The following is an 11,520-nucleotide window of genomic DNA, read 5'->3' on the forward strand; positions in this document are numbered from 1 at the left end:
TCGATCGTGTTTAATCAATTTTGCATGTAGGTTCTTGGACAAATAATTTTTTAGCAAAACACTTTCTACACATGCTCTTGCAATAGTAGCAAAAAGTAAAGGAATATATAATTCCCTAAATTGAGAAAATAAATATATATCTTGACCAAGGAAAAGGGGTAAAAAAAAAAAAATTGTCTTTTTGCAAGGTATTCACAGCTCAATTAGACTCTCAGAATAAAATCTTGCTCTTTTGGACTGATCATAGCTATGCCTCTGCTTTGTTATAAAAAAGAGAAAAAAAGTTCTTCCTAACTTCTAACTAATCAATACTTGGGTAACTAATCAATGATTAATTCTCGACAAGAAAATCAAGCAGATTTAACTCTTAGCCATTATCATCTAGATTCCAGTTAAAGATTTGTATCTTTATTTGTAAATGACACCAACAGTGACAAAGAAAGATGAATTATTTGAAGATGAATCGCACAATAACTAAAAGAACATGATGGATTCTACTGATCTTTTTCTCTAGTAACTTGTATAAAAACAATGTTGGCCAAATATAAAACTCTTTTTAGACATTTTTAATTTCCAATAGTACCAAAAAGTATGGGATTAGTTTGACTAACTTAATCTATATAATTATTCATGGGCCTAAATAAGATTTGAAATATAACATTGCCATTATAATAAGTTTTGCTCTTTGGGTGATGAGGCTCGTGGCAGCCTGGCAGGTCTTCTAGACTCGGTAATTGGCAAGTTCCGTTGCTTCATTTCAGCTATAGCAAATTCTTTTCAGACTTTAATTTAATTTTGAATATTTATATTATTTTTGAGAAATGTCCGCAAAAACTTATGTACTAATTTCAGGTAGAGGATCATGGTATGGTAGTGTGTTTTGGCTTATTGAACTATATAACGTTGATTTAAGCATTTCAGCATTCGTCTTTCAAACTTTAATAATTAAAGACTTAACTATTATTCGAAGGGAAAATGACCTAATAATACTACTTAAGACTCCATATTACAAAGTATAAGGATATTTTTCCTTATTTACAAACCATACCAATAAAATTACAAAACATACCAGATCTGGAAAAATAAAAAGCCACCATTCTCTTTTCCTTTTTCCCATTCTCTGTTTCATTGAGAATAGAGCCGCCTCTGGAAAAATTAAAAGTGCATCCCTTCCCCATCTCCTTCATGCTACAGATCTAGAAAAGCCCTTCCCTTCCCCCTTATTCTTCACGCTACAAATCTAGTTCGATTATATTTGCTGGGTCATCTTTTAAGACTGATTTTTGGTGGGTCGGAGTGGAGAGTTCGCAAGACACTTGCATGAACTGCTAGTGAAGATCCAGTGATATGATTAAAAAATAACATAGTGGAAGATTGTGTTTTTGTTAGTCTAGATGTACTTGAGTTGACGAGACTGGATGGTATTGTGATAGATTTGGGCAGTCGATGAAGATGCTCCAATAGAATAGATAGATTAGAATTGTATTAAAATTTTAGTTTACATGGCTCAGAAATCAAGTTTGGGTGGAGGAACTTTAAATTTCGGGATTAATTCAGCATGGCTTCTCTCAAAGAGCTTTTCCCAGCACCAAGAAGCCATTGTTGATTCTTCGCCTCCTTCTTTCAAATCAATAGCCACTCTTTTTTCTGATCTACTTTCTCGCTTTGTACATTTAACAAGAAGAAAAATTTGTAGTAATATTGTATGAAAGTTTGTATACAATGTTGTTATAGTTGTATTAAATTTCATCCCAATTTCGAAGCAAGTTCAAAATTATATTAAATTTGTATGAAAGTTGTATACAATGTTATTGTAGTTGTATTAAATTTCCAAAAAATCTAACATGAACTTTATACACAGTTATATACATATTTTATACTGTTTTCATACACGAAAAATGTGACAATTCTAAAACTTGAGCGAGATATATATATATATATATATATATCATACAGTTTTCATACACAAAATTTTGAGCGAAATTTTTAAGTATTGAGCAAGATATACATATTTTATACAATTATCATACACAAAAAATTGAGCGAAGTTTTTAAGCCTTGAACGAGATATACACATTTCATACAGTTTTCATACACAAAATTTTGAGCGAAAATTTTTGTATATGTTTTGTAAGAAATGTATTGGTATATTTTGTAAACTGAAAAATATCGCCATATTTTGTAAATATATCCTAATTTTATGTATACATACGTCATTCTCCCTTATTCGAATGACACGTTCAGTTTAGATCTTAAGCCATTTCGGGTAGAGCTTACTCAATAGATAGTAAAGGTTGGGTATCAATCACGTCCCACTCAGTTTGGGGGCGTAACAAATTGTAACAAAGGCAAAGGTGCAAATATATCCCTCAATTGTGCGATATATTTAGAGCAGATATACCCTTTGTTACAAAAGTGGTGTATATATACCCCTGTCATTACAAAATAGTGCAAATATACCCTTGTCGTTGACGGGATTTTGTTAAAAAAATCATTTAGGTTATTTTTTAATTTAAACAAAATGTCATGTGACTTTAAAAAAAAAAAAAAAAAAAAAAAATCTAACCATTTTTTTAGTAGACATACTTTTCTAAAGTCACATAGTAATTTTTTTCTGGTGGGTCGGGTCTGGTTCGGTTTAGAAAAATATCTCCGTGACTCTAAAAAAATAAGTCTACTCATTTTTTAAAACGAACCAAACCCGACCCACCAGAAAAAATTACTATGTGGCTTTAGAAAAGTATGTCTACTAAAAAAAAAGGTTAGACCTTTTTTTAAAGTCACGTGACATTTTTTTTAAAAAAATTCCTTCAACGGAAATGGTATATTTGCATCATTTTGTAACAGCAGGGGTATATTTGCACCATTTTGTAACGGTAGGGGTATATAGACACTAATTTTGTAGTGAGGAATATATATGCTCTAAATCGCAAAATTGAGGGGTATATTTGCACCTTTACCCCTGTAATAAAAGTAAAGGAAATTATAATTTGACTACTTGAGAAAATTGATAATATATCTTGACCACGAAAAGGAAAAAGGTAAAAAAAAAAAAAATAATAATAATAATCTTTGCACGATATATTCACAGCTCAATTAAACTCTCAGCATCAAATCTTGCTCTTTTGGATTGATCATCATTCAACTAGCCATGCCTATGCTTTCTTGGGAAAAAAGAATTCTTCCCAACTTCTACAACTAATCATTGCTTGGCTTACTAATCATTGATTAATTCTCGACAAGAAAATCAAGCAGATTTAATGCTTAGCCATTATCCTCTAAATTTCAACTAAAGATTTGTATCTTAATTATTTGTCAATCACACCAACAGTAACAAATTTTTTAAAAATTTGTTGAAAATGAATCCCACAATTAAAAAGAAACATAATGGATTCTACTGATAAACATAATGGATTCTACTGATTTTTTCTCTATAACTTGTATAAAAAAAAAAAGGATCTTGTCCAAATATGAAACTCTTTCTTGACATGCTTTAATTTCGAACAGTACCAAAAGTTTGGGATTAGTTTGACTAACACGATTTATATGAGATTATGACAGCAATTACTTTAAATGATTCATGGATCTAAGTAAGATTTGAAATTTAACACTGTCATCATAAAAAGTTTTACTCTTTAGACCATGCATTTTTTCTGTAATAAAAAATTTATTCTTTGAAGAACATAATCAATTCCCCACCCCCACCCCCCACCCCCACGCCCCGCTCTCCTTCTAATGCCCTCCTCCCATAAAACACAAAAAGAAGAAGAAAAATAAAATAAAACAAGGAAAAAGAGGTCCTTCTGTTGGAAATATTAACAATATCAATTAGAAAAATAAACAAAAGGATAGAATCAACTTATCGGATGAACTCTGCGCCGTGGCAAGCCACTATCTTGAAAGCAATTTCGGACCGACTACAATGCAAATCGTTTAGCCTGATCGCTCCTCAAGGTTCCACAATACTTTCAAACACTTGCACTTGTGGTTGGAAATTTGGAGTTTGAACAACCTGAATTGCCCAGGAATTGAACGGAAAAGAAGAACTTTTAAGAAAAAGAAGAGATGATTTTTCTGTGTATTGTGTTCACTAATGACACAATTTATATACGAGATGACAATAGTTGTTATAAAGAGGACACTTAATGGAGATTAATGAACATTAATAGAATTAATGATATTAAAGAACCATTATTCTACATGTTACAGAATTCATTTGGTAGAATTAATGGATCATTATTCCATATGTTACAGAATTAATTAGTTACAGAAAAATCCTGATAGGTGCAAAGACAACATAAATTGAGAGAAAGTTGATCATTAGTCTCGATTTATGAAGCGGCGCGCCTGCTCTTGTAACTGTCAATCGTAACCTCTGGAACTATGTTACCGAATGAATGAACAGGCGCATTAAATGCCTTGCTGACAACACGTCTAATCATGGGGGGTGTGGTGATGTTTCGATAGTGTTCTCGCACGAAATTTGAAACAGGAAGACTCTTCCACTTCCCGATCTCATGGTTACGGAGAAGCCAAAAAGTGTGGACTATCTGCATGGGGGTAAAAGTGCGTCCGGGCCAGGTCACGAGACCGGATATCTATCACAACCACAGTAGCTACATAGTTGGCTTCCACTCTCACCTGTTCGGGTCATGTCCATCAACCTTGATCAATGTGTCATGGCAGAGATGCGTGGGGCTACAATCACGTCACAGCCCCGAACTTTAGGGTTAGAAAAACCTCTCTTTGGCTTATATAAGGAAGCTTAATATAGAAGCAAAGGCAGGGCTACTGCCTATCACCATTTGTAACTCCATCATTATTATTTCTTCTCTAAGGAACACTTACGGAATTATCGTTTTCTTATCATTTTAGCTACTTGAATCTTATCACATTATCCTTCTTGTTTGTTAACCTATATCACGATCTAAACTACTCTGGACCGGGCTTTCGCAAAGAGTTCTCGTGAGATTGGATTCAGCCTACTTGTCTTCAAATCCTAAAAATACAAATCTTTACTTGATTTTTTTGGTTAAATCCGATTTCACCGGAAAACAGCTATGTCTGTACTTTGTTATGAAAAAAAACAGGTTCTTCCTAACTTCTGACTAATCAATGCTTGGCTAACTAATCAATGATTAATTCCCGAGAAGAAAATCAAGCAGATTTAATTCTTAGCCATTATCATCTAGATTCAGTTAAACATTTGTACTTACTTGTAAATTACACCACAGTGACAAATAAAGAAAAATTGTTGAAGATGAATCCCACAATTAAAAAAAACTTAATGGATTCTACTGATTTTTCCTCTATAACTTGTATAAAAAAGGGATTGTTGGCAATAATAATTCAAAATTGTAGAAAACCAAAATTGGTTAGTATTTGATATTTTAATTTATGTCTAGTTAGGATTTATAATTAAAATTAGTATAGGAATAAGTTTTCTTGTTTTGAGTTAAAGTAAGTTTCTTAGTATGATAAATAGAGATGCTACTAGTTATTTTTATAACAAGAGATAATAAGAGATACAATATTTTCCTTCGGGGATCTTGTCCAAATATGAAACTCTTTTTGGACATGCTTTAATTTCGAACTGTACCAAAAGTTTGGGATCAGTTTGACTAACATGATTTATATTGGATTGTGACAGCAATTACTTTAAATGATTCATGGATCTAACATAAGATTTGAAATTTAACCCTGTCATCATAAAAAGTTTTGCTCTTTAGACCATGCATTTTTTCTGTAATGAAAAATTTATTCTTTGAAGAATATAATCTATCCCCCGCCCCCTCCCCCCTCCTTCTAATGCCCTTCTCCCATAAAACACAAAAAGAAGAAGAAAAATAAAATAAAATAAGGAAAAAGAGGTCCTTCTATTGGAAATATTAACAATATCAATCAAAAAAAGAAACAAAAGGAGAATTAACTTATTGGATGAACGTTGCGTCATGGCAAACTATTTACGATTTGATGAGCAACAGGTTTACCAATTATCATTGTTACATCACTTACTAAAAATTGTCATCTTGGAAAAATTCCGAAATTCTCTTTTAAGAAAAAGAAGAGATGACTTTTCTGTGTGTACTATGTTCACCAATGACACAATTTATATAGGAGATGATAAGAATTTTTATAAAGAGGAGACTTAATGGAGATTAATGAACATTAATAGAATTAATGGAACTAAAGGATCATTATTTCATATGTTAAAAAATTCATTTGGTAAAATTAATGCAATTAATGGATCGTTATTCCATATGTTACAGAATTCATTTAGAAGGAATGAATATGCTCATATTCTTGTAACGTATCTGTATTCTTTGCATTACACAAAAGGACAAAAAGTGGGATTAATTCCATCACCTTCGATGTTTCATAAGGCGAAAATGATTTTAAATTTACGGTTCTGAATTCTAGAAAACGTAATTGGGCTTTAATAAGTATATATATATATATATATTAAGTGAATTTTTAAACACAAATATAGAATTTGAACTGTAGTATTATTCTTAAGAGAGTTTTGAACTTCCAAAGACTCTGCATATCAGGGGGTCATTATGTTGACCTCCATCAAAAACTCTCTAACAAGAAAATTCCAGTAATCAGAGAAAATATCTTTCCACCGGAAATTAAGAATTTACAACCTTCATACGTTTCTGTATCTTAATTAGAGCAGCCCCTTGATTCAATACCGGAATGACATTTTTTTTTTTTTTTTGGTAACTTTTTGGCTCATGTTAATGCACTCAAAATCCCCATTCTGAATCAACTTGCAGTAATTCTCCTTGTCTAAACACTTATGCAACATTAAAGATTGCTCATATCTAGCAAAACTCAAATGCTGGACTACAAGAACTTTACTGCTAGTCCGATATAATCTCAACCAGGAATAGGGTTAGTGCTTTGGTTACGGGGTCGGCCGAGTTCACTAACTTTAGTCCAAACCTCGTACTATTTACATTAAAAAAATTATTGAATAAAACATTAATTTAAAACCAATATTTTCTTTGATTGAACCTATTCAATGTATATACAATTAAGTATCAGCATTACCAAAGAAAAAACTAAAAACAGAAGTTGAAATGGTTGGAAAAGAGAGTCAATATTGTCTTTGATTGAACCTATTCAATGCATACAAGAGGCCTCAAGGGCCTAAATTTAGTATACAAAATTGTCAAAAACCTATTTACCTAATGTACACTATTGCTCTGTACACTTCCAAGAACTGAGTATAAAAGAATTGCTAACTCTATAAGGCCATAAACCAATTTTGGTATATAGGGCTCTCAGCCTGTTATGTAACTTTTATCCATTGAGCGACGGCTCTTCCAATTGGCACAGTCAGATCACTAAGGCTGACTTTCGTTCCTGGTGTAGGGAATTTCAGTCATTCCAGCAAAGGAGCATGACCACACATCTCCTTATTATGTAAAGTTTGGCCCTTTGCTCTCTAAGGACTCCTCCGAGGCCTCTGCTTGAGATCAACTTCGTCTTGGAACTTCGCATGTTGTTGTTGCTGCTGCTCATCTTCTTCATTATGTTTAACTTAATTAATCGCAACGAAAATCAAAATATAAAATTAGGCTCTTTGAAGGAATTCTTGTGTACAAAAACAGATGGTTGTGCTCTAGATTTTGATTCTTTGAATTTTGATGTTGTTGTGCAGAGAATATATTGAAGAGACTAAGTTTTTGAATGGGGAAATTGCAAGTCCAACAAGAGGCTCTTATAGGCTGTTTAAAGTGTGGTCCTAACTTGTATTGGTCGAGTCAAGAACCAAATGTGGGTCCCACTATCCACATAACAACACCACTACAAGAGAAATAAAGTAATATTAACATCCATATTATTTGTCCCCCACACCTTTAATCCTAATAAGTAAATACATAATGAGAGAGTATTTTAAGTTTTTCTATTATTTGTATGTTACATCATGTCTGATCAATGTTTTAGACGACAAAATCAGAATCCGTCTAGAGTCGTGCTTGTCTGAGACATTTTCTTGAGACGATTATGATAGAAAATTGTTTACAGCTTGTTTGGAGGGTTGCTATGTGTCGTTTCATAAAGTATATTATATTGTATTGTATTACATGTACTATGATGAATATAATGTTTGATATCGTTTTTTCTCGTTTTATAATGCCACACAAGCAAAAATATGCCTCCAATAATACAAAGAAAAATGTAAGAGTTAATTATTTTTTAAAGAAGGTAAGTGATATTTGGCACAAATATCTAGATTTAGTGTCATTTACACTTTACTTCTTAGCACTTTCATCGCAGTTTTGAATGCGAATTGTTGTATATGAGCTTATGTTGGTATGTTTGTATGAATAGGTACAACAAGGACTAATGAAGGGTATTCGAACAGCTTTTGAGTGATCCGAGGTCGTGTACGTCGATTGAACGTTGCAAAGGAAGTTCCAGCACTTGAAGGCAGAATCTGACCACTGAAGGGTCTCATGCGCTGGCCATGCGCCGCACAGCCAATGCACAAAAACACCATTCCGAATCTCGCATGACCATGCGTTGGTCATGCGCGCACGCACAAGAAGAACATAAAGGGAGGTCATGCGCCGGCCATGCGACGCACGGCCCGCCGCATGTTTGAGCGGCCGTCGGTTGTCCTACTTAGATCGGCATTGAGCCAACTTATCTCATATTTACCCTAGCATATAAATAGCCGTTTTTAACATTAGAAAGGCGGGTTGGACGAATTTTGAGACTTGTGAAACTCTTTCTAGGTTTTATTCCTCTTTTATTATTTTTCTTTACATCAAAACCCTATGTTAATCATGAATTCTTGTTTCTATTATCGAATCATGTGTAACTAAACACTTAAATTCTGGGGTTGTGGCGTAGCCATGAATATTGACGTTTGATAAGTATTTCAATCTTAGTAGCGTGTTCGTATGTAATTGCTTCGTTACTTCTGTTTAATTTCTTGATTGTCTGCGCAATGATCGAGTTCTATTTACTCATTGATATACGTGCTTGGGAAAGACATTGTTAATTTGGAGAAGAAGTAATGAGATTGTGATCTGAATATCCCTAAAGTTGGGCTAAGATTTGTGACTAGGATAGGAATATACTTAGTTACCGCAATCAATTATATACCGTGCTCTTATTGCATTCTTGATAGGTCAATACCATAGGAATATAGGAGGAGAATTATCTTGAATCGGCGAGTAGTGGTTCGGAAGAATACTATGAGATTAATAATCCGGTGAATTAGCTATTGTGAACAAAGTTGCTAAGGTGTGATACTTGACTGACTCAATAGGATTGGTGAACCAACCACGACCCTGGAATACTTCTAAAATCTTGATAAAGGTAGTTCTCAATTACGTTCGAAGCACAATTTCTGGATACATTATTAGTCAATTACATTATAGCATTTAGTTAGAAAAGAACCAACACTTTTATTCTTCACTTGCATAGATAGTAAGCAATAGTTTATTTTCGTGAAATATTGGTCATAAGTCTCGTGGGTTCGACATCCGATTTTATATAATCACTTTATTACTTGTACGACCACGTACACTTGCGTGTGCATTTGGACGCAACAAGTTTTGGCGCCGTTGATGCAAGGGGACTTAGAAATCAATTATTTTTGCCATAATAAATTTTATTGCTTCATTTTATCCAAGTATTAACGTCTTGATCTTATCGCTACTTGATTGCAGGTACTTTACTCGAATGCGAAGGACTGCGAGTCAAAACAATCTTGAGGAATTCGATCCTAAGACTGAACGTACTTTCAATCGGCGCAGGAGAGATTTGAATTTATTGCAGAACCCGGCACGTGCCGCAAGTACCCGTGGTCATGGCTAATAATCACCGGTGAAAGTGGAGAGAGGTTGCGGTCCTCGTGTGGCGGATGTCACTTCAAGCATTGTCAAGCCCACCATCGAAGGGAACTTTGAGCTGAAGCATCCTATGATTAACTACTTCACTCTAGTGGGCAATTCACGGGAATGTCACACGAGGATCCTCAGCGTCACATCCATACTTTTCTGCAGATTGTCGATACTTTTGCTACTGGAAGGGTCACTAAAGACTATGTTCATTCGACACTTGTTCCCTCTTCTCTTCTATTGGGGAATCAAGTGAATCGGTTATTAGCAGAGCCCGCTAATTCTATCACTACGTGGGATGACTTGGCGATGAAATTCTTGACAAGGTTCTTTCCACCAGCAAAGATCGCTCGCCTCCGAAGGGAGATCACGTCATTCAGGCAGAAAAATGGAGAAAATTCGTATCAAGCCTGGGAGAGGTTTAAGGGTCTTCTCAGAGATTGTCCTCACCACCATCAGACGAATGAAGTTCTGGCACACACATTTATTGAGAGTCTGGATGCCCAACATAAATCATCACTAGACACCGCCGGCAGAGGCGTACTCTTTGATCTAAGCTAGCGAAGAACTATTCACACTATCAACAAAGCCAGAGCACTCCGCAGATCGGCAGATGATGATTTTAGCCTAGCGCTCGCTTAGAAAGCACCGGCATCTTCGGTGAAAGATAATTTTACAACATTATCGCACGTATCGATGCCAAGCGTACATCCAACTCAAAGAAGTTAGCCGGCTGCAAAGCGCCACCACAGGTGCATGCAGTGCAGCAAGCCGTAGCCTTTTGTGATGTCTGCGGAGAGGGTCACAACAGTGATGAATGACCTGCAAATCCCGCATCCATATACTTTGTGGGTAATACAGTAAGGGCAAGGAAACAACAATCAATACGTAAATTCCTACAACCCTACCGAGGAACCACCCGACTTCGTGTGGAGTGACAACTCGTGTAATCAAAAGCGAACCATCGCCGACTGCTCCTTAAGCTCCACAAACAAGATGGATAAGAGATGATGAAAAAGATGATGGGTGACATGCGTAAGATGATGATAGACCAATGAAGTTGATGCAGATAATCGTAATCGCGATTTCGTCGTGCGAAATTTAGAGAGGCGTATGGGACGGATAGCCGGTGCACAAAATACTAGACCACCCGGAGGACTTACAAGTGACACCGACGCGAATCCCAAGCCTTGCAATGTCGTAACTCGCGAAATGGGGAGAGAACTAGAGAAAGTGGCTTCAAAGAAAAATCGGCCGAGCGTAGGCCGAAAAAGAGAATATCGCACGTAAACAAGTGAAAAAAAGAAGGGGCCGAGGCACGTTGGCAAACGACCACGGGCCGTGGTTGCAAAGCCACCGCCTCCATTCCCTCAACGTCTAGCAAGACAAAGAAGAGGCTACTTACAAGAAGTTTCTTGATTTGCTTAACAGTACACGTGAACGTCCCCTTGGTCGATATGCTGCAGGGTATTCCAAAGTATGCTAAGTACATCAAAGATATTGTTGCAAACAAGAGCCGTTTCACAGAGTATGCCATGGTTGCACTTACTGAGGAGTGCACTTCTCGTATTCAGAACAAGTTGCCCACAAAATTGAAGGATCCCGGAAGTTTCACTATTGAGATTTCTATTGGGACACAAAAGTTGTTGCTCGAGCA

At 35.4% G+C, this 11,520-nt stretch overlaps 1 protein-coding gene and 1 pseudogene across 1 annotated transcript; both read right to left on the reverse strand.

Annotated features, from left to right (window-relative positions):
• Positions 1-7,099: 7,099 nt before the first annotated feature.
• On the reverse strand, positions 7,100-7,710 carry LOC132060844 (small polypeptide DEVIL 6-like). Its single transcript, XM_059453753.1, has one exon. The coding sequence runs from the start codon at positions 7,537-7,539 to the stop codon at positions 7,387-7,389; it is 153 nt and encodes a 50-aa protein (XP_059309736.1). The 5' UTR covers positions 7,540-7,710; the 3' UTR covers positions 7,100-7,386.
• A 2,511-nt stretch (positions 7,711-10,221) lies between these two features.
• On the reverse strand, positions 10,222-10,315 carry LOC132061703 (small nucleolar RNA R71; annotated as a pseudogene).
• Positions 10,316-11,520: the final 1,205 nt, after the last annotated feature.

Source organism: Lycium ferocissimum, chromosome 6, assembly GCF_029784015.1.
Source record: "Lycium ferocissimum isolate CSIRO_LF1 chromosome 6, AGI_CSIRO_Lferr_CH_V1, whole genome shotgun sequence".
NCBI lineage: Eukaryota > Viridiplantae > Streptophyta > Magnoliopsida > Solanales > Solanaceae > Lycium > Lycium ferocissimum.

What these genes read in the sequence shown, in the direction of transcription:
- LOC132060844 (XM_059453753.1), bottom strand. Translation starts at nt 7,539, where the DNA reads ATGAAGAAGATGAGCAGCAGCAACAACAACATGCGAAGTTCCAAGACG.